This window comes from Podarcis liolepis, assembly GCF_965112155.1.
Source record: "Podarcis liolepis genome assembly, chromosome: 17".
Lineage (NCBI taxonomy): Eukaryota > Metazoa > Chordata > Lepidosauria > Squamata > Lacertidae > Podarcis > Podarcis liolepis.
In genome coordinates this window covers 3,620,302-3,648,210 of record NC_139571.1, presented here as the reverse complement: position 1 = coordinate 3,648,210, position 27,909 = coordinate 3,620,302, and the positions used below count along the sequence as shown (strand labels likewise).

The 27,909-nt window shown below is 47.9% G+C and overlaps 1 protein-coding gene across 1 annotated transcript; it reads left to right on the top strand.

Annotated features, from left to right (window-relative positions):
* The first annotated feature begins 139 nt into the window (after positions 1 to 139).
* On the top strand, positions 140 to 15,171 carry HAUS7 (HAUS augmin like complex subunit 7). Its single transcript, XM_083482829.1, has 10 exons — positions 140 to 231; positions 954 to 1,069; positions 5,534 to 5,601; positions 9,273 to 9,334; positions 10,788 to 10,861; positions 12,097 to 12,255; positions 12,866 to 12,962; positions 13,443 to 13,670; positions 14,175 to 14,286; positions 14,979 to 15,171. The coding sequence occupies exons 1-10, from the start codon at positions 184 to 186 to the stop codon at positions 15,050 to 15,052; spliced, it is 1,038 nt and encodes a 345-aa protein (XP_083338955.1). The 5' UTR covers positions 140 to 183; the 3' UTR covers positions 15,053 to 15,171.
* Positions 15,172 to 27,909: the final 12,738 nt, after the last annotated feature.

Below are 27,909 nucleotides of genomic sequence, written 5' to 3'. Positions count from 1 at the left end.
CCATTTCCAGCCTCCCCCCCCCCCCGTCCCCGGCTTGGTACAGCTCAGAAAGTTATGATTCCCCTGACTCGTCCGCCCCGCCTCCTCCCCCCGCCCTTGCCTTGCTTCCAATCAGCTTCGAGGCGCCTCGGTCCGCGGCGAATAGGAGCGGAGCGGAGGCGGCGCCTTGTGCTCGGCGGGAAAATGGCGGTGGCTGCTGCTGCTGCTGCTGCGCTTTTCGGGCGCTTGAAGGTATTCCGGGCGCGTCCTCGGGGCAGAGGCCTCGCCAAGCGGAGCCTCCCTCCTAAGGGCGGGGATGGGCCTCGTGGGACGCATTAAGACCCTCAGAGCCAGATTAGTGTTTCTGCGAAGAGGCTGAGCAGCGCCCAGGGACCGGCCCTCAGCGCAGGGGTCTGGGAGACACAAAGAAGCCCGGCTGGCTGCAAAACGAGAGGGTAACCGTCTCGTGAGCATAGCAGGACACGTGTAAGCCATGCCAGCAAAGGCCTCGAATTCGGTGCGGGCAGATCTTGGGCTGAGGAATTTGGTGCTGAGTTTCCTGACATCATCTTATGTCTGGGAACTTGTTTGATGCATTACTGCATTTTAATATTTGGTTGGAAGCCGCCCAGAGTGGCTGGGGAAGCCCAGACAGATGGGTGGGGTAGAAATAATAAATTAGTAGTAGTAGTATTAGTAGTAGTATTAGTAGTATATTCTGGCAAACAAGACCTCCTGCCTCCTCTTGGTTGATACAAGACTGACTTTGGTAACATGCACAAGATTCTTGAACTCTTGCAATCCTGTATGTTTGCTGAGTATTATCACTTGGAGTTTAAAATAGTTTCTTCAGTGAGTGCATATGAAGGTGGGGAAATGAGCACTGTGCACTGCTTAAAAAGAATTGTAGGGTGTTGCAGATTGTGAGTGGAGCGTACCTGTACCTGTCCCTGTTTGTTCTTGCCCTCATACAGGAACTGGGCTGCCCTGCACTAGATGGTGTCTACCTGTCAGAGGCTAAAGACATACAGAAGTTGCTATGCACTCCCTCCCCGCATCGCCTGGACATACTGGAATGGATTTGTGGCAGGTGACAGCCATCACCGTTCAATCCTTATTTCTTTAGTATTTGCCACTCTCTTCCTACTTCTAGACAAATGATTCTCAAACATTTTCTCTGGGCCACACTTTCAGAATAAAAATTTGCTTGCACCACACTAAATTTGTCATTGATAAGAAATGCATTGGCAAACAAAAAGAAACAACTCCTAGCACTAGTTGATTTATATTATAGAACACAACTACTTTATTATATGACCACAGGGCATTCAGAAAATATAAAACAAATATTTTGATTCTATACTACACTGAAATATTTAAATGCTTCTTTGATTGTCCTTGAACCTACCCATCACACTTTGCATCCTCTCCTGACACACCATTTTTTTTTTAAAAACAATTTTTATTAACAGGCCAATCACATTGCATTATCCATATCACATTAATTCCAAATTATACAGCCAGATTTTAAATTTTGTGGGGGGTACCCAAGCTCAGCTCGAGTCCAAAACAGCATCACTTATCTTACTGCTTTAATTAGACAGTTCTGTCCAGTTTGATCCGGATAGTCCTTTATTACTTCCTTTCTCCTCTTGTTGTTATCATAAATTCCTTTCTTTGCGATCTCTGATGATTTTCACAAGCAGGTTGAAAGCTGGCATTCTATGTGGATTTTGTACTCTTCCAAAAATCATATCGATCAGGGACAGCCTCTGTACAACGCTTCCATAAACAAAATTAATCTCTGATCTGTCCTTTATTTTTTCTCAGGCTTACCAAATAAATCAAATGAGTCTGGGGGTTCTGTCAGGTCAAACTTACATTCCAGCATTCCTTTTCATTCGAACAATCCTGATTCTCCTCCCCCAGTCCTTCTTCCTCCGGCAAACCTGTCTTGGCGAGACGCCATTTTTTAACTGTGTCATAAAATTTTTCCTCTTTTCTCACCGTTCTCCAGTCTTCTTTCCTGTTATACTCATCCCACATAGTTCTTAAAATCCTGCCTGTGATTCATAAAAACGCGGCGATCTTGTTTCTATCTGGGGTGAAGGGTTATTAATGTCACATCATGCAGAGAAAAAAAGAGTTTTTTCCTCCACCCCCCCCCCTTCGTTCCAAACATACAGTCTCCTTATGGTAATTCATCAGAAGATTTACTTATCCGTCCGTCACTCCTGGTCGCAGAGATCCATTAATCAGCAGTCTTATCAGTCGAGCTTTACTTGATGTATGTGCTTTCAGCTTCATTTCCAAACGTATGTTTCCAGTTACAATTCCAAGCTGAAGCAACCAGCACGGGCTGATTGGAATCGGCGTCAGGAAGATCTGACTTCACCAAGGGCCTGTGCCAAGTGTTTGGCACCCCCATCACTCGTTTCAGGGGGTGCATTGTGAACACCGCTGGCAGGACAGTGTCTCCCCGCATCCTGGGGGGATTAGGAAGGCTGCATACTTCCCATAGCAGCCCCTTAGTACCTCGTACGGGTCAGAGAGATGTTATTGTCGGCCATCTTCCAACGTGCCACCTGGTGGCCCCTCCTCCTGCCACACCCTATGAGAAACCTTGTGCCAGGACAGCTTCCCTGAGCAATGCTTGGCTCCTAATGGGAATCTGTAGCTTGAAGCAAACACAGCTTTTGTTCTTCATTTACTTATCTAAGACCACTTTTGCAGCTAGGCCAAAGTCCAAGGTCTGACAGCCCAGTACCCCCAAAATGACCACACAGAGAGCAGCAGATAGTGAGGGCAGCCCTGAACAGGTTTGGCACTGGCTGGGCTCACTGGGGCTGATGACTGGTCAGTCGTTCTTGTTTTTTAAGACCTCTTATAGGTGGAGGACAGACATGTACATGGTTACAGGTACACCCTTTATTTTTGCTTTAAAATATACAATGTTCTCTATTTCTACTACAAAACGGTGTTTAGCATAAGTTAACAGAATCGTGATAGTACTGTGATTGTGATAATACCGTGACTTGAGTGAGTTTTAATGCACTATACTATACCATTCTGTACTGTCAACTGTCAGGAGCAGGTCAGCAATAAAACACCTGGTGTTCATAGTCAACTCTTTATTCAAAGAAACTAAAACAGCTCAGGCCTAGTGATCAGAGCCACTCTTCCCAGTAGGTCCTGCCCCAATGAGGCAGTTGCGAGGACTGAAGATCTTTGCCTTCCCACTGCTCTCTGCCTCCTCCCCCAGCAACCTGAACCTCCTCCATCTTGTCTCTTTGCTTTGCCTCTTCCTTCCTCTTTGTGTTCTGGGAGACCAGGGGGAGGAGAGCTGGTCACAGCAGGAGGGGCAGACCCCCTGGCTTCTTCAGCAGCCTGCCTCCGCTTTGCTTCTTGACCTGCTCTCTGCCACAGCCTCTTCCTGCTCACTAAACCGTATTGCCTCTTCAGCTCCTGACACCTCCTCCAAGTCTTCTCCCTCCTCTCCCGTTGACCCCTCATTGTCATCCCACCACCAGTCCCCTGGCTCTGAGCCTTCTTCCCCTGGGGGTTCCCAAGCTGGTGCCCCCCACCACTCCTCTGCTTCCAGCCAGTCCATGACATATACTATATGCTATATACCAGTGTTTTTCAACCACTGTTCCGCGGCACACTAGTGTGCCGTGAGATGTTGCCTGGTGTGCCGTGGGAAAAATTAAAAAATTCGAAAGATTTTTTTTTTTTGTAAAAGTCAAATTAGGTCCTAATCTATCCCTCAAGCGCCTCTTGTCCGTTATTGTGACGCATGAAGCGTGTTCCCGCCCACTCCCCGCCCTCCCTTGCTTCTCTCTCTCTCTCTGTGGCGCTCTCCGCCGCTTCCTGCTGGGCATGCGCAGCTCGCCTCGCGCTTCCGTTCCGGCTCCTCCTTCCCCCGACTACCCCGCCGCTCCGTTCCTTTCTCTTTCTCGCGTGTCAGAGAGCGGCGGCGCAAGCGCGGCAGTTCCCTCAGGGCTGACGGAGGGTTCGAGGAGGAGGAGGCAGGACGTGGAGGCGGAGAAAGCGGCGGCGGCCACCCCCCACCTCCGGCTCCAGGCCCGCGTAGAAAGCTGAGGGGGAGAGATAGATAGAGTTGGGCGGCGGCGGCGGCAACCACGACCAACCGCCACAGTAGTTGTAGCGACGGCGAGCAGGGACTCCCGCTCTCTCTCCGTCGTGTCTCTCTCTCTCTCTCCCGGGCCCGTCCGTTGAGTCTCCCGCGCGCCTCGGCTACAAGATGAGCATCGAGATCCCGCCGGGTCTGACTGAGCTGCTGCAGGCCTACACGGTGGAGGTGCTGCGGCACCGGCCGCCGGACCTGCTGGCCTTCACCGCCGAGTACTTCGCCAAGCCGCGCTCTCCTTCCTGCCTCGCTTTGCTGCCTCATCCCCCCCCCACCCCCAAAGCTTGGAGGTTCCCCGGCGCCGACCCGCAGGTTTGACCCCCTTCTCACACCTGTTTGCGCTCCTTGCACGGGATGGGGCGGAACGGGGCTCGCCGCTGCCTCCGCTCGCCCTCCCCCCCTCCGCCGGCGGTCACGCGATTCCTGGCTTTTTGGCGGTTGGCACAGAAGGAAGGCAAGGGGGAAGGAAAAAAATTGAAACTTACACTTTCGTGCGTCCCTCCCGGCGTGACGTTGCGCGCTGACGTCACGGGGCTGTAATGGTGGTGTGCCTCGAGATTTTTTTCATGAAACAAGTGTGCCTTTGCCCAAAAAAGATTGGGAAACACTGCTATATACTATACTTGCCAAGCAACAGCTTACCAGCCACAAGCTGCTGTGCAGCACAGTAACAGCTCGCTTTTCTAGGGAAATGGATCTCTGAGCAACCTGGGAATTTTGTGTAGTTGCTCTTGTCCCTTTGCTGTTGACACTTTTTCCCATACTGTGTACCATTCTACTTTCCCTGTCATTATGATTATCCACCAGCCCCCCATCAAATTGCGAGCAGGGACACGCTTACATACAGTTTTTTTTTGTTATGAAGGCACTTTAGAAAATCATCATTATCGCCTCTGTCAGTACTGATCTGATTCTGAAAGAATCTTAGAATCAGAGAATTGTAGAGTTGGAAGGGTCCCTTGAGGGCCATCTAGTCTAACCCTCTGCAATGCAGGAATCTTAACTAAAACATTCCTGACCGATTGCCATCTAACCTCTGCTTTAAACCCTCTAAGGAAGGAGAGGCCACCACCTTCTGAGGAAGCCTCTTCCACTGTCACAGCTCTTACAGCCAGAAAGTTCTTCCTTGGGTTTAGTCAGAATCTCCTCTTTTCTATATAGTTCTGTACTTTTTGCTTTCTCAATCTTAGTCAGTAGTAGTAGTAGTTTTTAACTGCCCATCTCTCAATAATTAGAATTAATTTGTTATTAGTAGAGGGCTGGAGTAATTTGTCTGGCTTCTCGGGATCAACTGCAGATGTATCACTGAATCCAAATTTGGAGCAGATATGTGTCCCTTCTGCAGCTCATCAACAATGTTGCAGCAAGACTGTGGCCCTCACTTTGTTTTGTTCTTCCTTGCAGTGTGTCTCCAGCCCACCGAAAGCAGTTGTCATCTCTTGGAGAATCGCAGTCGGATTTGAAGATAAAAGGTACATATTGTGCTTTTGTTGGAAGGAGAAGCATGTAATAATTGTCAGTCAAAGGGATTTGTTGGAACCGTATTGAAATGTGTTTGCCTTTGTGTGTGGGCATGTGTGTGTTCAGAGGACCTGCAGGTTACAGGGAGCCTGATGGGGGAAGAGGTGAGGGGGAGTTGCAGTGCATCACTGTGCTTTGTATGCAGGCACAAATTGTATTTGCCTATAATAATAATTATTATTATTTATTATTTGCACCCCGCCCATCTGGCTGAGTTTCCCCAGCCACTCTGGGCGGCTTTCAACAAAGATTAAAAATACATTAAAATGTCACGCGTTAAAAACTTCCCTTCAGATGTCTTCTAAATGTCAGGTAGTTGTTTATCTCTTTGACATCTGATGGGAGGGCGTTCCACAGGGTGGGCGCCACTACTGAGAAGGCCCTCTGCCTGGTTCCCTATAGCTTTGCTTCTCGCAATGAGGGAACCGCCAGAAGGCCCTTGGTGCTGGACCTCAGCGTCCGGGCAGAACGATGGCGGTGGAGACGCTCCTTCAAGTATACTGGGCCGAGGCTGTTTGGGGCTTTAAAGGTCAGCACCAACACTTTGAATTGTGCTCGGAAATGTACTGGGAGCCCCCAATGTAGGTCTTTCAAGACCAGTGTTATGTGGTCTTGGCAGCCACCCCCAGTCACCAGTCTAGCTGCCTATAATCTCCTTGGGTTTTATTCACAGTAGCACTGAGCAGCATGTCCTGTTGTGCCAGCAAAAATTGTTGCACACTAAGGTCAAGGTCAAGCAATGTTGGGTGTGATTGGCAGATGTTATTCCAACCTGTTATTTGCCCCATCTAAATGCATGGCTAATATTTACTCCTCTGCAAGGGGAATAAAGTGATAGCATTTGCGACAGCTATAGAAATGGAAACGAAACCTGCTCCTGATGACCACAGATGGGGGCGAGGCAGCACAGCTCTTCTGTCACTTCTATCCTGGATTCCCACTTGTTTAGCTTGTCCCATAGAACTCCATGGAAACAACTGAAACTCAAGCCAGCCACTGTCTGTATTGCAGACAGAGATGAGAAGCACAACCTCCTCCTGAGCTCTGTTTTTGGTCACACTAGAGTGTAATGGAATGTAGAACTAACTTTATTTACAGATGGCTAGATATATCTGACTAGAACTGGATTCCATCTAGTCTTCTCATTGGATTACAAGGCTAGGAGGAGGATTTCTTAAGCTGGGGGGTTGTGAGTCTTGGAACAGTACACCCCCCAGAACTCTTAACAAGCAAAAGGAAGGTCTTGCTTAATGCTGTGTTTTATGTACCAGTTAAACATACTGTCAGAGCTGCTCCCAGATCCTAGCTCACAGAGGATCACGCTAGCCAGCGTTCACTTTATAAAAGTCTTTATTGAGTTACAGTTTCCATTTCCAAGCTGCCGCGTGCAGCTCTACGTCTTATAAGCTAGACCGGCGAAGCTCCGTCTGAGTCCCCGCCTCCTGTACACCAACTTAATACCCTAGCCTTACTCCACCTTTTCCGCCTGACCGTTCTTCTCTGGGTCCCTCTGCCCCCCGTGGTCTCTTCCTTCCTGGACTCTTCTGACGCTGACCCCCCGGACCCTTCTGTCTCCTTGCGTCGGGCTTTAGGACCTGGCTCCCTTTCCGGGCTGCTTACTGCGCCACTTTCCTGTGCATTTGAACTTGGCGCGCACGCCCAACCTTCCACTTTCCGCTTGACCGTTTCTTCGCTCCCCGATGGAGGTGTGGCCACTCCTGACTCATGCCCTCCCCCCTGCGGCGAGCTGCCGGAGCTCGATACCTGGCGCCCTTCCTCTCCACTGCGCTCTGTTGGGGATGCTGGCCCCGATTTCCAACTGCTGCCCTCTGAACCCCCTCTGGACCCTTCTTCCTGGGGTGTCCCCCTAGGCTCCCCCCTTGCTCTGGCCACTGGCGCTCCTTTCTGTGAATCTTCTGATTCACTGGAAAGACTCGGAGATCTCGGGTCGTCATCATCACTCATCTTTTCTTCGGACTCCTCCCCCTCGCTCTCTGTTTCCTCCCTTGCCCTTGCCTCTGCTCCTGAACCCCTGACACATACCTTCTAGGTAGGACAGAGGAAATGGCCTGGTACTGAGTTGATTCTTTAATTCATCTAGATTAGTATTGTCTTCACTGACTGGCTGTGACTCCCCAGAGTTTCAGACTGTGAAAATTGCCAGCTTTGCCTGGAGATGCTGGGGACTGAGACATTCTACGTCTTTAGCTGTAAATCAGAATGCACTAACCTGACAACTAATATGCACTTCTGCTTAGGAAGATGTACAAATTAGAAATTTGTGTGAAGTGATTTCAGTTGCTCTCTCCCTTCCAGATTTCTAAATCAGCCTACCTTCTCTCTCTCTTTTTCACTCACTCACTCACACCAAAGTAAGCAAATATAAAGCAAAACGATGGAAGGATGATAGTTCCCTTGTCCTTTTATGTGTATATATATATATATATATATATATATATATATATATATATATTAAAAATACTATTTCACTGCCACTCAGCACCATCAAATCAATACTTGTGGGCAAGCCTGCAGCCCACTGCAAATGCATAGCAGATCAGCTGCTGCAAGGCTGAAAGCTGAGCTTTCATATCATCTAGAAATGCTTGGGCCTCCTTTCAGAGACTGCCTTTTCTCTCCTAGTCTCAAACTTCATGACATGGTGGAAGATTCAGCCCCATCATTGACCTCTGCCCTTCCCACTTTTATTTCCACCAGGTTCATTTCTGGTATCTGAGCCTAACAGGGAGATAAAATGAGTTCTGGTGATAGACTATGGGGAAGTGAACCCACAGATGTGGGGAGCATCCAGGTCTCTTAACCGTCTCCTGCTGCTCTAAAATCCACCACCAGCACCACCTGCTTCCTCTCTGATTGAACAGATGCTTCTGCCCCTGTTGCCTATAGCATGAACCTCAGAACAGTGAGCCAAAGGAGAACCATCATTTTCTCCACAGGAAACAAAGGATTCATGGATCAACTAGCATAGTCCTGCAAGCATGCTGAAATGGGGTTTGAATGTAGACTCTGTAGGAGGAGGAGGAGGAGTTTGGATTTGATATCCCGCCTTTCACTCCCTTTAAGGAGTCTCAAAGCGGCTAACATTCTCCTTTCCCTTCCTCCCCCACAACAAACACTCTGTGAGGTGAGTGGGGCTGAGAGACTTCAAAGAAGTATGACTGGCCCAAGGTCACCCAGCAGCTGCATGTGGAGGAGCGGAGACACGAACCCGGTTCCCCAGATTACGAGACTACCGCTCTTAGCCACTACACCACACTGGCTCTCTCTGTAGTGAAGCAGTTGCAGGAATGATTCTTGGAGACTTCAGTCTCTGGTATCTCCCATTAGCTCCAGATGTGTCTCAATCTGAAACCAGGAAAACCAGAGTAGGAATGCCATGTTAGATTGGCCAATGGTCTGACCTGTGCAAGGGGGCTTCAGGGTGCCAAAAGTGCTTCATAAGCTGCATTGTGGATGGGACTCTGGAGCATATTACTGCTAGGGAAGTTGATGGTTTTTATAAAAAATAAAACAGGCGCTCCAGACCATATTTAAATCTAGGGGAAAGACATTCATATGAGTGGCTCAAGCTATTTACCTAGAACTTCTTCTGTCCTGACAGCAATGGCAAACTTGGGATATCACCTGATGCTCTGTCGAGCCAATGACTTGGATCTCATTGAGGTAAGCACTGGGGGAATTTCTGCAAAATGAGACTGTCTCTTCATAGACATCTTATTCCATTTCTTAACTGTTCCCTCAGGATCCCCTCCCCTTTTTAAATTTTAAACTGCTGCCCCCTAATTTTGAGACTCCTGCAGCTTGATTTGCTTGCACTGAATGTGGTGACCAGTTGTTCCCCTTCCTGAAATCATTTTAAACTACTTTTGAAAGTTCAAGTTCCAGTATGAAAAAAGACTAAGGGGATAACATATCCACTTCATCCTTTCCTCCTGGCTTTCCTTTCCTAGAGCCTTTGAAATGTGTCTTGTTTTCAGTGACCCTCTGTATACAAGTTGCTGAACATGGGGAACACATGGTTGTGGGGGTGCCCTGCCCATGGCAGCCTCTGGAGGCCTCTAACAGGCAACAGTTTGGTGCAATGCTGGAGTAGAATAATAAGATGGTAGAGCTGGATGAGACTCCAAGGGTCCTCTAGTCCAGGGATAGGCAACCTAAGGCCCGTGGGCCGGGTGTCGCCCAATCGCCTTCTCAATCCACCCCGCAGACGGTCTGGGAATCAGTGTGTTTTTACATGAGTAGAATGTGTCCTTTTATTTAAAATGCATCTCTGGGTTATTTGTGGGGCATAGGAATTCATTCATTATTTTCCCCCAAAATATAATCCAGCCCACTACATGGTCTGAGGGATGGTGGACCAGCCCACGGCTGGAAAAGGTTGGTGACCCCTGCTCTAGTCCAACGCCCTGCAATGCAGGAATCTCAACTAAAGCATCCATGACAGATGGCCAGCCAACCTCCCGTGAAAGAGAGCCCACCACCTTCCGAGGGAGTCCATTCCACGCAGACCCTCTGCCTGACCCAGCAGGGCTAGTCTCCAAGTTCTTTCCTCCTTGTAGCACCTATGCTGAATGCCATGCTGCAATAGATGGGTACTCCTACTTCCTTTCTCAAAAACCATCTTCCTGTTAAAGGTAAAGGTCCCCTGACAGTTAAGTCCAGTCACAGACGATTCTGGGGTTGCAGTGCTCATCTTGCCTTACTGGCCGAGGGAGGCAGCGTACAGCTTCCAGGTCGTGTGGCCAGCATGACTAAGCCGCCTCTGGCGAACCAGAGCAGCGCACAGAAACCCCATTTACCTTCCCGCTGGAGCAGTACCTATTTATCTACTTGCACTTTTTGGCGTGCTTTTGAACTGCTAGGTTCGCATGAGCAGGGACTGAGCAACGGGAGCTCACCCTGTCGCGGGGATTCAAACCGCCGGCCTTCTGATCAGCAAGCCCAAGAGGCTCAGTGGTTTAGACCACAGCACCACCCGCATCCCTGTTCCTGTTAACACAGCCCAAATGACCCCTACTTTTTGTGTTGTATCAATTGCAGTTTTTGTCGTCGTTAATTCTGCCACCCCACCCCCAATAACTGGAGACCTATGTGTTTGTGTGTTGTCTTTTTACAGGGAAAGGTCTCTGCGCAGGAGCAGCTCCACTTCCTGGAACAACTAGTGGCTGTGATTCCTGCTCAAGCACTCAGGTGAGAGAGGTTTTTCAAGCACAAAGAGGATTGGAATCTCCCTTGCCTGATGAATCTGATAACTGTTATGCTAGCGGGATCTATTGGATTGATAGCCTTTGTGGGGTATTTAGCTTTACTGTCAGTCTTGCTGAGCAGGATTGAATTAGTTGGCAAAGGGTATAGAGTTCTGTGCCTGATTAGATGCCAGCAGATTCTGAAACTTGGATTAAATCAGCACATCACAAGTGTGTCCTTGGCAAGTTAGTCCTGGATATTTTGTGGTCAAAGTTCCAACTGCTGTGGGTATTTTGTTTTGTTTAAATAGTGGACCAGAGAATGAGGAATTAAATATTTGAGGCAGAGTTGTAGATGGACAAGAGCTGGGGGACTATGGTGAGAATCCTGGACATATCCTACATACTGGCAACCCAGCAACAGCCCCTCTCCCTGATTCCTAAGGCCTTCAGCACACCACACTTCTACCAGTCTTTCCCTGTAACCAGGAGGACTAGAAGCATTTCTAGTGCTTGGCTGTAAACACCCAGGGATGCCTTTCGTCAGGCTTCATAAGCAAGGGAGACAAAGAGACCACTCCACAGTGCACAGGAATCAATTTTGAGCTGAATAGGGCTGCAGGGGGAAGTGACCTGCTTTATATGGCACCATAGGGTAGGAGGAGAATAGATGAAGGTAAGGATTTGATGTCTTGAGTGGTGTGGTAAGATTATTTCGCAAATTATTAGCTCTAGGGGAGGAAGATTTTGTGGCCTAAAGCAGAGCTCAGATGCCAGCACTGAACAGGTTGCTTCCGATTGTTTGTAAACTTTTAAGCAGTTCCTCTGAAGAAGCTGGATCAGGTTCCCCTAAAATGTGTTGTGAGCCAGTTTTAGGGTCTAACACGCTTTGTTTCCTGTGCTCGTGCCTCCCCCTTCCTGCCTCAGTATCACGAAGCTGCCCTATTTTGAGCTAAGCACTGGCTGTGGTTTGTGCCATTCAGCCTCTCCTAGCCTCCTCCAGAATTCATGGGAGGTCCAGGTACCAAGATGGAGCTCTGAGCCTGTTCTTCCTTTTATTATACCAAAGCAGCATATCCTTCCAATAATATGGTTAAACCACAGCTTTCTTGATTTCTTTGCTCCACTGTTCACCTAAGCAGAGCTAGGAATAGACCAGCCTGATTGATGCCTGATAAGCTGGGATGTGCTGCCATTGTCACCTGTCTGTAGTTCTTACCCCTCCCCTTCCTCTTCCAGCGCAGTGGAATCTTTCCAAGAGATAGGTAGGAAGAATGAGGCATTTATCAAGCAGGTTTTCACCAGCCCTTACCTGCAGAGTGTGCTGAACCCAGAGTGCCATCCCTGGCCTTCGGACATCAAGGGCCTCCTGTTGAGAGAAGATGTGCTGCAGGAAAGGTGAGCTGCTCGGTTTCTGTGCCAATGCCTACATGCGGAAAAGAGCCCACAAGTTCTTACACTGTGTTTCTAAAGCTAGAATGAGACTAGAGGCCAAACCAGAGAAACACTTGGTTAGTACAGTGGTGCCTCGCAAGACAAAATTAATTCGTTCCGCGAGTTTTTTCGTCTAGCGAATTTTTCGTCTTGCGAAGCACGGTGTCGGGAAAGTTTTGGAAAAGCTTCAAAAATCACCAAAAACCTCAAAAAAGGCTACTACACCGCGTTCTATGAGTTGCTCCTCGAAGTCGAGTCGCAACTGTATTAACGGTGTTAAGAAAAAGGAAACAAACTTGCAAAAAACGCAAGCCCATAGGGAAATTCGTCTTGTGAAGCAGCTCAAAAACCGCAAAACCCTTTCGTCTAGCGAGTTTTTCGTCTTGCGAGGCATTCGTCTTGCGGGGCACCACTGTATAAGCCTGAAGTGGGGATGGAGCCCCCATGAGATGAACTCCCAGGCCTCATGGATCCCCCCATCTCCTTCATTCCCTATTGCCATATCTCCCCTTTGGACACCAGTGGTGGAATCAGGGAGTTGTGATGCCCAACCTCCCTTCCTGTGTCTATCAAGGTCCCTTCTGTCTGTGACTTCTCATGAGGAAACCCTGCTAGAGGCATCGAAGGAGCTGGAAGAGGTGGTGGCAGCTCTACAAGATCTCAGGAAAGAGGTAAGAAGCCTGCAGACTGGTCTGGGTGTCTTCCAGGGAGCAGGGTTGAGTGAAGAAGGGGTTGCTGCTCACCCAGTCACCTGGAACAGCTGGCCCAGCTGTAAGGTGCATCAGTGCTGTCCGTGGCCCCCTATGTTCTGATGGTTCATGGTGGGATGGTGGGAGACTGGCCTTATAGTCTGAAATTCTCTGATTATTTAGATTTTGCTAAGGATATGCTCACTAAGTGCTGAGCCTGCATATGGAACAATGACCATAAAGAAGGCAGGAGAGTTGCCGTCCCCTTCTCATCCTACCCCCTGTGTTTCCCTTGGTCCTTGCACTCGCATCTGGACTAAGGCTCTTTTTGGGAAAGGCTTAACAGTGCTGGGTTTTTTGCCCTGCAGTGAAGGAAGGTGGGGCATAATATTATTTGCACCCTACCCATCTGACTGTGTTGCCCCAGCTTCCTCTAACCGTCACAAACCTCTGCCTTTCCAGTGTTCCTTCCTGCATGGGGATCCGGCTGGTGCAGATGCGTCCTCTGTCCAGGCCACAGCTCTGCAGACCCTCAGACTGATGGCTTCCGATTTCAGCCAGCTGCTTGTGGCCTTCAGCCAGGTGTATGAGCGCCAGCTGCAGCAGCATTGTGAGCGCCCGGCTCCTGTGCTGAGCTGCCTTGGCCCCCTTGTCCAAGAGGTCCACCTTGGCCTGCAACTCTGTGTGCAGGTGAGACTGGAGGTGGGCGGCGGGTGGCAAGGAAGGAGCTCAAGGGTGAGCAGTCAGGTGCCCATAATATAGGGAAGCAGTTTTTAGTTCTCAAATGATGCCCAATGGCTCCGATATTTAGAGAAATGGAGTGGGGTAGTAATAATACAAATAGCTAAAGCATGTCACAATTCGTTTCCTAGCAATCACCCCGCTGTTTCCCCAGGGCTTTTGTACCTTTCCTAGGTCTGGAGTCTTAGACCTGTGTCTAAGTTGTACCACTTCAGCCTGCAGGTAGGGGCTCACGTAATGGACTGCTTTCTGCGTGAAATTAACCCTAGATGAGTATGTGAGTTAGAAGGCTGGTTAGATGATGTTGGGGCAGGTCTTTCCTCCACCCCAACTCACCTGAAATCCTGGAATCTGAAACACAATATTAGACTGTTACTGGTTATTAGGACACCAGGCTAGTGAGATGATGCAGCTGATCAGGCTCTTTGGTTTCATCAATGCTCCGACCTCCAGGAGTTGCAGGCTTTGCTCCAGGTTAAAGAAACTTCAGAGTGCATCGCGAACACCGTGAAACAGAAGGAGCAGGGGAAGAGTTTTTGGAGCGGCGATGCCAAAGCCACACTGTGTGAGTACTGTGCCCAAGAGGAGATGGTTTATTGGTGCATATCATTATTACTATTATATAGATATATAGACTGCTTCACAGCATAAAGCCACTGAAGAGGTGTACACAGTAAAAACAGAATAAAATGCAGAAACTCAAGCTCTCTAGGAACCATGAAGTGGATCCAACAAGTTCTTAATGCTTGGTTGTCCCTGCTGCCCTTGGCACAGAGCCTTGCCTATATAGCATTCCAGTCTTCTCCTGCAGGTTGGAATGGCTCCCAGCTGCAGTGCTAATAGAGAAACTCCATTGCTGCTTAAATCCAAGGAGAGGTCACAGTGTGGAGATGTGATTTGTGACTGGGATACTTTCTGAGCTCACGTTCCTTCCATTCTAGTCTAATCCTGTGAAAAAAGATCTAACTCTTTCAGGAAGTTTGCATTTTGGGGGAGCTAAAAATCTACCTTTAGAGCTACAAGGAAGAAGGCTCAGGTGAACAGTGTACTGGCCAGGTAGTGGCATCCAGCAGTTGGGTCAGTCAGTTCCTTTATGCCCCTTCTCAGCATAGCCTAGCAGTTTCCATAGCAGCAGAGGAACAACAAGAAGCGAGAGGCTGTCTGGCTCAAAAGGGAAAGGGAAAAAAGCCAATGACTTCAGGACCCCGGTGCCTTTTGTAGTCACTACCATAACTAGCCAGTGTTTTACTTTTCCAGCTTCAAAGCTTGAAGAGTTGCAACAGAAGTACAAGGCTATCCATGCAGCACTCAAGAAGTGCCAACAACCCTGAGTTCTAGTTGTCTGCAAATTGTAGGATATTATGGAGGAAAAGACTTGCCTTTTGCTTTCCTAAATTTAAATATATTTTTCTGTATATATTCTTTTGTGAGAATAAAGAGCATGTTTGTACTTTTGTCCTTATTTCATTGGGATGAGGGAACACTCTTTCTCCATGGTCTTCTGGACTGTTGCTCAGGTGCAGTTTAGATTTCTGTAATACTTTTTTTTTTTAACAGCCCAAGTTGAAACTCTCATCTTAGCTACTGGCTTTCCAACATTTTTCTGGTTTTTAGTTTTAACTCCTATTGAGATGAATGAGTAACTCTCATCTGCTGCTCCTGCATCTTCTTGTTATCAAAAGGACAATAGGTGTAGTTTCCACTTCTGTCATTTAAGCACCATGTTAGCTCCCTCTTTGTGACTTCTTTAGTCATTAGCTTTTGCCTGTCACCTAGTTGGTTGATCTGGCCTTGCTGTGTTGGAAAGAATTAAATTCATCTCTAAATAATGTTGGACAGGCTTGTTCACAACTTCATAAACCAATAAGCCAGAGTTCCCGATTATGTCTGAACAGGAGAACTCTGGCTTAATGCCAGGCTCTGCAGGCAGAAGCCAGCAGGCGACAGGGGACAAGTGAGGAATTCATGGCCATGATACCCTGATGTTATACACAATGGTACAGACATAATATGAGCTATTAACCATTGTTAGGTAATTTAGCTGGCGCATGCAGATGGAGCGCTCCCCTCCCCTCCCCTCCCCTCCCCTCCCTAAGGGAAACAACTTGGTTTTCTTGGTTGGTTTCTCCCAATGAGCCTTGGCTTCCTGACCACAGCTTCTTCAGGAGAAAAACCACAAGCCCTAGCTAGTCTGGATGCAATGCTAAGCAGGAGCTGCCCGTCCAATTTTGCCACCTCAGGTGAAATGGAAAGGTGCCCCCCCCCCGCCAAAGCCTCACTTACTTGAGTCACATGGCGGCCGCTTCCGGTGACATCTCGCCAGAAGCCACCGCCATACAATCCCAATGGCAGGGGGCACTGGCCCATGAGATTCTGCCACCAAGGTGGGCTGCTTCACTCCGTCTCCTGGGCCCTGATGCCCAGTCAGTTGCTCCATGGTTTGTTTCCCACAGGAAGGAGCAAAGCTGGAGTGCTCAGGCTGAGTGCAGTAGCTAATTTCACTGACCATAGCTAATGGCACCAGTTATAGAGAAATGCAACCAGTATTCCTTGGAGACTAAACAATTCTGTAACTCCAGAGGATTTCATCTTAAGTTGGAAGAGGTCTTCCTAAGGCATCAGATTTCTCCATAAGGTAAATTATAGAACAGGTTTCCTCAACCTCGACCCGCCACATGTTTTGAGACTACAGTTCCCATCATCCCTGACCACTGGTCCTGCTAGCTAGGGATCATGGGAGTTGTAGGCCAAAAAACATCTGGAGGGCCGAGGTTGAGGAAGCCTGTTACAGAAGGTCAAATTTTCCCTTGTATTCTGAGGGAGTGAGAACTATCAATGGATTTATACACCATGGGAGGGCTTATTTTTATACCAAAATGTCATGCTAATTCATATTTCTCGTGTCACCATTCCTTCATTATTATCTTTTTTTAAAAAAAGGCCAGCTCAATACTGGAGAGGGAAGTCTCTGAAAGCTACCAGAACTGCTTTCTTTCCTTGCCACAAAATAAATATGTTTATATATCACCTGTATTGCCACCAGAGAATTGAGGAAACTTGGTGTGGATTGAGGCTGATGGAAGTCATAGGGCAAAACATCTAGAGGGCACCAGGTTGGCAAAAGCTGGTGTAGATTAGCAGGAAAACTAATATGTCTCATTTCAAGCTTGTTTATAAAGAATAGAAGCGGGGCTTTTCTTTCAGTCAGAATTCACCAGAGCCCAGTTCCTGCACCTCTCAGGTGGGCGCCATTGCCATTGTAAGAGAACAAGGGAGGCGTTCATGGTGAGTTCCAGCACCGCTTTTTCTAGAAAAATAGCACTGAATAGAAGTGTTTCCATTTTCTGCCAATGATAAGATGAAACATCGTACATTCTCCTGACTGTTTTAAAGACTGTTCTCCGTTGCTTCCAAGGCAAGAGTGCTGCTCTATAAAGATCTCACTTCAAAGGTTTCCAAAATATCTTTTTCCCTGTTCACCATTAATGGTCATCAGCTTGTTGATAAAATCTGTTGAGTCATACACACAGGATTTGATGTTGGGTAGGAAAACCTTAAGTGGAGCACAGACTAAGGAGAGTGGCTCAAAGACTAAGCTGTTTGCTTGATGCAATTGGTTGTCCTGGAGGTAAAAAGCTAGTCTTCAGTAAACCATCAGCGGTCCTTGGGTATTATGTTTATATAAAATTTGTATTGATGGATGGCTATATTCTGTTGCCAAGTTGTTTTCCAAAAAATTATTCCAATCCTGGAGTGGGCTAGACTCTCCTACACACTAGCAGAGTAACTTCTTATGGTCAGCAAAACTTTCAGAAGTTCCCAGGGGACATATTTGTGCTGCTGTAAATGTGTGTGCATCTTCCTAGCAGTAGAAAATGTAACATATGAAGTGGCCCTTATACAAGTTCTTTTCCATGCTATCTTCAAAGCTAGATAATTGGACCAGCCTCACTTCACAACAAGACCCCCCCCCCCTTGGCCTTGCTAATGTGCAGCTAGCTCACGCCACTTATTTTATTTTATTTATTTATTTATTTAGCAACAGTCCCCAGTAAGCAGTAGCTGTTATACACAGTTTCTGCTCATTCCAGATCTATAGTAGTTTAAAGCATTGAGCTCTCCTTTCTCCCTCCCTGGGGAATGAAGTGGGAAGCTGGACATGACAGTAGCTGGGAATCTCTGAACTCAGCACACCCCGCACACTGGCATGGAGCTGGTGCAACTCTCGTTCTGTGAAGATGTGGCCAATCTGACCATAAATTGCAAAAGGGAGTGCAGTTGATCACCTCGCACGTAGCGGGTTTGACTGAATGACTTTGGGGGTCTCTTCCAATTCTACAGTTCTATGAATTGCTCAGTCAGGAGGTAAGCCCTGCATTGTGCTTGTACAGAGGTACCTCAGGTTACATACGCTTCAGGTTACATACGCTTCAGATTACACACTGCTAACCCAGAAATAGTGCTTCAGGTTAAGAACTTTGCTTCAGGATAAGAACAGATAAGAACAGAAATCGGGCTCTGGCGGCGCGGCGGCAGCAGGAGGCCCCATTAGCTAAAGTGGTGCTTCAGGTTAAGAACAGTTTCAGGTTAGAAAAGCATTGTTTAATGTCTGGATAAGATATAAGGACTTGTTAGAAAATAAAACCCCAAGATGGTTGTCACCAATGGAAGCGAAAGCTCAGAAAAAACTCAATATGGAGGCCAAATGGCCGAAATGTTGGGAAATTCTGGAACAAGAGGGAGACAGAATAAAACTGCAGATCTTTGAAAAATTAAAAAACAAAGTGCGAGATTGGCTCCATTATTACCAAATAATGGAGGCATATAATTTGGATAAAAAACTTGGCTTCCAGGTGGAAAAATCAAAATTGGAAACAGAATTGTTAGACCCAAAATTAAGAATTTATCAAGAATGTATAACTTGCTGTTGAAATGGAACACTCAGGATGAAACGGTGAAATCTGTTATGATTAAATGGGCACAAGATGTTGGACATAACATCATGATGGCTGACTGGGAACAGTTATGGACCACAGGTACAGTGGTGCCTCGCAAGACAAAATTAATCCGTTCCGCGAGTCTCTTCGTCTTGTAGTTTTTTCGTCTTGCGAAGCACAGCTATTAGCGGCTTAACGGCTATCAACGGCTTAGCGGCTTAGCAGCTTTAAGAAAAAGGAAACAAACTCGCAAGAACTCGCAAGATGTTTCGTCTTGCGAAGCAAGCCCATAGGGAAATTAGTCTTGCGGAACGACTCAAAAAACGGAAAACTCTTTTGTCTCGTGTGTTTTTCGTCTTGCGAGGTACCACTGTATGAAGTTTACGGCATGTAATGCCTTAAGAGAGAATTTAATGAAAATGATTTATAGGTGGTATGTGACACCAGTCAAGCTTGCAAAAATTTACCATTTGCCCGATAATAAATGTTGGAAATGTAAGGAGATTGAAGGTACATTCTTTCACCTTTGGTGGACGTGCCCAAGGATTAAGACATTCTGGGAGATGATCTATAATGAAATGAAAAAGGTATTTAAATATACCTTTCTGAAGAAACCAGAGGCCTTTCTCCTGGGCATGGTCAGCCAATTGGTGTTAAAGGAGGATAGAACTTTCTTTATGTATGCTACAACAGCAGCAAGAATACTCATCGCGAAGTATTGGAAGACACAAGATCTACCCACCCAGGAAGAATGGCAGATGAAGTTGATGGACTACATGGAACTGGCGGAAATGACTGACAGAATCCGAGACCAGGGAGAAGAGTCGGTGGAAGAAGATTGGAAAAAATTTAAAGACTATTTACAGAAACACTGTAAAATTAATGAATGTTAGAAGGATGCTGGAATGAAGTTACATGGCTTTAGCAGAAATGTTATAAAGAAATAAGTAAAAATAGACTGTTAATGGGCCAAAGGGGAAAAAATAAGGTTAGATTGTGTTAAGATAAATTACAGGACAAAAACTGAGAAAGAGGGAAAGGATTTGCTAAAATAGCTGACTGAACTAGAATACAAAAAAGGGAGGTGTAAGTAGGTCGTCGAAACAAGTAAATGAAAGACAAGATACGGAAATATTGGATGTGTTTTTAATTGTTTCTGTTTTTGTCTTTGTTTTTGTTTTGTTAAGATAAGCAGTGTTTTTTGCTTTTTTTATGTATTGTATTGTTTTGCTTTGTTTAATTCTTTTTCTTCTTTTTGTAATTATTAAACTCTTAATAAATATTACTTTTTAAAAAAAGAACAGTTTCAGGTTAAGAACGGACCTCTGGAACAAATTACGTACTTAACCCGAGGTACCACTGTATGCCCTATTTCTCCCCTCCCCCCCATATTCTGCCGGGGAAAATGAATGATGTTCATGTGCAAAGTGGACCCTTTGGAGCCGTCTGAGATTCTGGCTGCCGCATGAGAAAATAAAAGGCCCAGACTGGAGCCTCCACTACACCAACCAGGGGGGAAACTGGCTCCACTCGGCTGCACTGTTTCTCCTGGTGACTTTTAGTGGGGAAAGCAGGTCAAGAAAAACAATATATTCTAGACCCAACTGAGGAGAAACTGGAAGAGTGAGCTTCGACCGAAAACCTGAAAGGGGGACATTTTATCCCTAACACTCTAAACAGCGCCCATGGTGTTTATTCCCATATTACAGGCATTCCAGCACCGGATGACAAGCCACATGAGGTAGTTGGGGGTCGACTACTAAGCTGCAGGTGGGTATCTGTCTGCCCTTCTGCATTAGATTTGTGGGAGCACTTTCAAATGTAGCAGGGTTAGGGATTTTGCCACACATCCAGTGTGATGATGAGCTCTGGAGAACCCGAAAGCTTGCACACTGTTTTGTAAACATTTTGATTTGTAGCAATCCTGACAATGGTGTAGGAAGATTACAGGCACACTGTGTGTGTGTATTGCCCAGAATTAAGTCCAGCTCACCAGTAGTCCCATAACAAGCTATTCCTCCTTTCCTTTCATAATACTCTCGGTCTCATCTTGCACTGCCAAACTAGGTAATCCAGTGAAAGTAAATCTCCTCCTCGCTGCAGCCGGATCCAGACTTCAGCCTTGCTTACTGCCAGCAAGCGTCTTGTGTCTGGCTGAAAGATGGACTCAGCAAACTAGTGATGCAGCCCCAACCCACCTCCCCTCTGTACTGTGTTCATAGAAAGGTTAATTTGATAATGCAAAAAACAACACCCAACCCTCATCTTAATCAATGTCATTGTTACATGCAAATATACAACTTGAGATGCTTGTTGTTTTTTCTAAAATCAGTGATGTGTGGGGAGAAAGCCAAAAACAAACATTCAGAAGTGATAATCTGAGTACCATGGAGCAGTCAGTGGTTTCCCTCCACTACTATAGACCTTTAACAGTGGGGATCCTGTTACCTTCTAGAGGCTGTTGGGACTACATTTCACATAATCCTTAACTCTTGCTGATGCTGACTGGGGATGATGGGAGTCAAAATCCATAAGCACCCGTTTTCCCTCCCTGTTGTTGGCATCCATTTCAAGAGACAACGCAATGCGCCTTCTGGGGTGAAGAATCACAGCGCCTGCTGTGGCTGCAGAGACCGGTAGTTTGTAACTGCTATGTTAACAGCACAGTAGTGACCTCTTTGGGGGCACAGGCCTGAGCAGCGTGTATGGGGGTCCCCCTCTTGGCCTCACTGATGTGGTCCAAAGGAAAGCAGAGCAATACATTTGGCACCAGATTGGGACTCGACTCCAAATCGGTGTGGGGTTTTTAAGCCTTTTCTTCTCCTGAAGATATCCTACCAGGCAGCAGAGCTTTAGGACCAGAGTTTTCCTTTACGAGCCCCACTTGCCCCTCACTTCCCTCTATAGCATGTGCAGAAACCACCTTCTTGACCACTGATTGGACCAACTCTTGCTCTTGTCCGCTCAATCCACCGGAGCCTGTCTTCTCATGCAGGGGAAGTCCCTGCTCACCAAGAGTTTGGGACCCATCAGCTACCCTTATCTAGTTTAGCTGGCCAGTCAAAGCTGTTTCCCAGGGTGTGGCAGCTGTCACATGCCGACAGCTTCTAGGAGCCACAGGTGAGAGCTTGTGCAGGCTGGGGGCCAAAGGTGGATAAACGCCCCCAGAAGGAGCATGACGTTTCCCACAGCTTAACACCCCATGCGGCCCTCCCTGAGATGTAACTATCACATCAGATTGTGCTTCTGAGCTCTTCCATGGAAGGTGTCTCTGAAGCACAGACTGCTCTATAGCGCAAGCAGTAGGAGTTTCATTTCTCTGACTAGGGCAGCAGGGGGCACCAAAAGACCATGAGCAATGTTCTCGTGTAGCGTGTAGGTTAAAGTTGTAGGCTGTGCCCCCAATCCTTCCACAGAGCTCAAGAAGGTGCCTGAGCCCCATTTTCCTTCTTACTGCCCTATTCGTTCTTTCTCTCCCCCCTTACCTCCCTCGCCCCCAAAGGAAAAATAGCAAAAAATTATGTGGAGGTTTCAGAAGTGAATGTTTCTTGATGTGCAATGTCTCCCTTAGCTGTTCATCTCAGCAAGTCTCTCCCATCCCACCCCCCAGCGCTCAGGAATGCAGGCCTTGAGCTGAGTCACCTTGGCTCAGTGTAAACACAGCCCCAAAGTGGAGTGGCTGCCTTATAGGGGAGAGATTCCAGTGCCCTCCCTGCCTGCCTCCCTCCCCCAGCCAGGAACAGGCCTCAACAAGCCTGGCTCTCAGCCCAGCCGCCCACCCCCATTCTGCCGCACTCTCCCCATGTCCTATCCAAGGGGAGAGGCGGCGGCGCCTGGCTTGCCGCTCTTCCTCCAGTTCACTGCAATCTTGGCAGACTCAAATGCTGCTGCCCCAGTAGCTTAGGGCTGCCTGCCTGCGCATGTGCTGTGTTTCAGGCAGCTGGTTCTACAAGGGCAGTTGATGGCTATTAACCCCTTAGGGGGTGCACATGTCTTGTGCTGCTGCATGTCAGAGCTGTGGAGGGCCGTAGGCGCGTCACAACAACAGCCCAAACGTGGGAATCTTCCTTATACTGAGCAAGATCGCAGTTCCATCTTGCTCAGTCTCTTCTATGCACTGGCTGGCAGCAGCTCTCCAGGAGACTTTCTTGGCACAGATACTGGAGGGTTGCACATGGGCCCTTCTGCAGGCAAGGCATGTGTCCTGCCCCTGAGCGGCTGCAATTGCTGCAAACTGCTCCCCTCTGCACACACTTCACCAGGGAACTCTTGTGGTGAAGTTCCTTCCGCGCTGGGATCCTCGGAGAGAGCAAGAAAGGAAGTGTGTGTGTGTTGATTGACTGGCAGGCGGACAGGAGGAAGCTCATCCCTCTCTAACCACCCAACTTTCCTTTCCTTTCGGAGCCAGAAGTCTTGCCTCTGGTCTTTCTGATAACACCATCCCTCCTGCAACTAGGAAAAAGAAGCCAGGAGGACTGCAGGCCCACAGCCACCCTCTTCTCATCCGCTCCATTTTCCTTTTCCATGCCAAGGGAATGAACCCAGGAGTCCTGGCTTGCAAATGCCCCCCCCCCCCACTTCCCTTTAAGTGAGGAGACATGACCTCCTCACCCAGCTGGTATTTCTCAATGACGCTTAGGTCTATCTCCAGCTTCTCCCCCCCCCTTTTTTTTCATCCTTGCAAGGCCAGATTCCTGAGGGACTGAGGTAATGGGTGGGAGGGACTGGCTGCCCTGTTCACCCCCATCCTTGCTGTCATCATCTGGCAAGAAGCCAGGCCTGGTCTTGAGCATCCGGCTCTCGGTTCCTCTGGGCTGCAGCCAACGCCCAGGCCTGCTGCGGAGCCTCCTGGCTGCTTCATGGCTGCTTCATGTCCTCGCAGTGGGGCAGAAGCAGTGGCAGAGGGGAAGGGCCCTGTGGGTGCCCATCAGGCAGCCCCTTCGCATTTCCGCTTAGCTGCCGAGTCGGCAAGTTTCCCCTTTTAAATTGCTTTTAAGAAGAAGGGTAGTTGTTGAACCTGATTCAGTCAGCTCTCCCAGGATCCCTTGAGGAGCCCCCATCCTCTTCTTGCACTGGTGTCAGGATTGTGCCTGTGGGGAAGCAGGCCATCATCAGTGGGCCCCCTTAACTGGCAAGGTGAGCCTGAACTGGGAGTGCTCCAGAGTCCTCTGCCCAGATGACTCATGGAAGCTAGCCAAGCTGCAGCACATGCCAAATGGTTTTTCCCCTTAAAAAATAATAACTCTGCACCTTCCAACTCTCCGTCATGCGACTAAAGGTCAGCTTCATCATTTTCTGGAAATGTGCTGCTGCCCAGGAACATTGTCATCCTAGGTTTGTCGAGCTCCTTCAGCTCCCCTTTTCCAGTGTTGCTCCCAGCTTCTCACCCCAGAGAGCTGAGCATGCATTATTCTCCCTCTAACCCAGGGGTAGGCAACCTAAGGCAGCCCAATCACCTTCTAAATCTGGCCCACGGACAGTCCAGGAATCAGCGTGTTTTTACATGAGTTGAATGTGTCCTTTTATTTAAAATGCATCTCTGGGTTATATGTGGGGCATAGGAATTCGTTCATTTCCCCCCAAAAAATATAGTCCAGCCCCCCCACAAGGTCTGAGGGACAGTGGACCAGCCCCCTGCTGAATGTTTGCTGACCCCTGCCTAACCCCACTTACATGGTACAGTCACAGATACTGTGATGCACTTAGGCGATTTTAGGCTCTGGACTGGTCTAAGCAGAGGGGGGCTGAGCTGTTTTTAGATGGTTCCTGTTCACTTCGTAGCGGGCTTAGCCTGTCCCGTGGAATTTGGGAGCCCTCCTTCCCATTATGCCCTGTGGGGCCCTGGAATCAACCCAAAAACCTTGCCTCAATGGCACCACTGCCTAGAGAAATTTTATCTATTTATTGTTACATGTAAATCCCACTTTTCCTCCAAGGCATTCAGGCTGATAGACGTGAGTCTTTGTCCTCCCCACCCTCCCCTTTGTCCTCACAACCACCTTGTGAGGTGGGTTAGGCAGAGAGCATGGGACAGCCCCAAGGTCACCCAGAGAGCTTCATGGCAGGGTGGGTGTGCATTGAACCCTCATCGCCCAGGCCCAGGTCTTCATAGAGTTGGAAGGGTCATCTAGTCCAACCCCTGCAGTACAGGAATATTTAAATCTTAGAATAGCTTTGGAAGTGGATTTAGGCTGCAGGGTTAGAAGTAGAAGATAGTGTGTTTTAAAATAGTATTATTTGAAAGGATAAAATGTGAAGATTTTTATGGTAAAAGTGTGTTAAGTGTGGTTTAAAAATGGTTTAAAATTATGATATATGTAAACTGCTAAAGATGAGGTAAAATGAAAATCAGATGGGGGGACCTGGGGAAGCTCACCTAACAATGTTTAGAAAAAATAAGGATAAGACAAGAATTTGTTTGTATTGTTTGTTTTTCTGTTTGTGTTGTTTATTTGTGTTATAAAATGAATAAAAACAATTTGAGGGGGCACAGGAATCTTTTGCCCAATGTGGGGCTCAAACCCACAGCCCTGAGATTAAGAATCTCATGCTCTACTAACCGAGCTGGTCCTAGTTCAACACACTAACCACTACACCACATTGGTTCTGGGTGCTCTTCGCGGTAAAGCCTCTGTCTGTTCACTTTGAGGGATGCCTGTTCAGTGTGCCAGCAGACTATAGAGCTGGTGAAGGCAAACTGCTTCAAAAGCCAGTGAATGGCAGGCTCTTGCAAAGCGAATAAAGAGCCACCTTTTCAGCTGCCCCCTGGGCTATTTAGCTGCAGTAGGATCTGTGGCTGCTGCCTCATGCTGACAGCTTGTAGGAGCCACAGGGGAGAGCTGAGTGCAGGGTGGGAACCAAAGATGGACAAACAACCCCAGAAGCAGGTAAACCAGGTGAGGGGTCTCAAACCTTCCTTGAGTTAGGGACTTCTCTTGCATGCAGAGAGCAGACAAGACCAATAGTCGAACGGTCAAGAAGGCAGTTTCTAAACATGCTGTAGAAGGAAGTGAGGGGCAGATGGGGCTTGTCCACCTGGGAAGGGAGCCCATCTAGGAGGAGGAGGAGAAGAAGAAGAAGAAGAAGAAGAAGAAGAAGAAGAAGAAGAAGAAGAAGAAGAAGAAGAGGAGGAGGAGTAGTTTGGATTTGATATCCCGCCTTTCACTCCCTTTAAGGAGTCTCAAAGCGGCTAACATTCTCCTTTCCCTTCCTCCCCCACAACAAACACTCTGTGAGGTGAGTGGGGCTGAGAGACTTCACAGAAGTGTGACTGGCCCAAGGTCACCCAGCAGCTGCAGGTGGAGGAGCGGAGACGCGAACCCGGTTTCCCAGATTACGTGACTACCGCTCATAACCACTACACCACACTGGCTCTCAGAGAAGGACAACTCTGATCCTAAAGCTCTGCTGCCATGTGGAATAACTCTGGGAGAAGAAAAGGCTAAGGAACAAACCTTCCACAAATTCGGAGAGGAATCCCTAAGATGGTTGGATGGTACTGTGATAGGAATTTTATGGTCTTAGATATATAGTAATGTTCATAACTGCACATACATAGATCAGCACAGGGAAGCCAACCTGGAACAATTTTGATTCCTAAACTGAGCAAATGTTTCTCTGCATGGTAAAAATGGAAAAGCCTCCCCATTGTCTCTTTCCTCACAAACCCTGTCTCAAGGATATGTCTGTTTGAATAAGGTGTGAGCCTGTGACCTGGCCCAGGAAATAAGTATTTCACCACTACAAAAGAATGGCCAGGCTCCCCAGGAAATCCAATCAAGTAACCTGCCAGACAGGAGATAAACAAGGACAAGAGAAAAACAACATTTAAATTTCTGTGATGTAGGTGGGATGTATCTGAGGGGTGGTCTTAGGTTACACCCCTTCTGTGATGTATGCATAATGTTTCTGGGGGTGGTCTTGATCTGGAGGATGGGAATTTCAAAAGTCTTTATAAGCCATTGCACAGCATTTTGGGGGGTCCTCTTCCTCTTCTGCGTGTGAGGGGAGTACCCTGTTGCAACAGATCAATAAAGATCAAGCTTACTAGCTGCTTTGCTTCTCAATATTCTCTGGTTGGCCTCTGTTATTTTCTCCTACCAATAGGGAACCTACATAAGGACTCTATATGGGCTCTTGGATACCCCATAAGGGAAAAGGGCATATTTTTATTTACAACAGTACCTTGTACCAGGGCTACCATAGTTTGGGATTTCCCAGTTATGACAACTTTTGTGTCCAGATTTTCACTTTTTGAAATATGGCAACACTATTTGTATGCCTCCTCTTAGCAACTCCTGAAGCCAAGCCATACATATTGATCTGCAGCGAGGCCAAGAGGGGGTCTTGTCATTTGGGCCGCCCAGGACCTCCCGACACACGGCCCAGGCTTGTGCCCCAGAGGGGTCACTTCAGTGCTGCTAATGCAGTGATTTGACTTCATCCCCGGAGGCACATTCCATTGTCTCTCAAGCAGTGGCGTTTCAGCGTTTGCTGGTGCCAGGGGTGCAGAGGGCGAACAGAACTCGCTGTGCCAGCCCAGACCTCAGTTCCAACCCTGCCAAATAGGAGTGCCCCCATGCCACTGGAGCCAAGCGGGGCTTCGCTGCACCACCTGCCCACCTGCGCAGGGAGAAGTCTGGCTGGGTAAATTCCCTCCCTCCAACACTAGCCAGGCAGCCATTCAGCAAGGGGGCCACAGAGGCAGCAGCAAAGCCAGTCTGGGGCTCAGCGCTGCCTGGTGGCAGGGCAGGGATCCCTGCAGGAGGGTGTCTAGTTCATGCCCCCTCAGAATTGTGCACCCGAGGCTGAAGCCCCTCTGCCTCCCCCAACACTACACCTCTGCTCTCAAGACAGGCTGATGTCAACCAATACCAAGTTTATCAGCACACCAGAAAAAGGCCACTGTCTGCTAATTGCTACAGCTATTGCTGTGGTGGAAGGCACAGCTGGACAATGTACTTATGGCAAGCAGAGAACAGCTTTCAGCAATTTGTAAATGTGGAAAAGCGAGGAGAGGAGCTGAGTGATCTGCAGTGGGACAATAGAGGGTACACAAGAGTGTCCCTGTTTTCATCCAGGAAGTGCTGTGGGGAAGAGTGGGCCATGCTCCCTGCTTACTGCCGGCCGTGCCCTCCATCCCCAGCAGGCAGGTTAGTCCTCTGCCTTTCAATATGGCCATTGAAACCACGTCCCAGCCTTTGTGCAAAACTTCCACTAGCTCCTTCAGGGTATCAATAGATGGACATCCT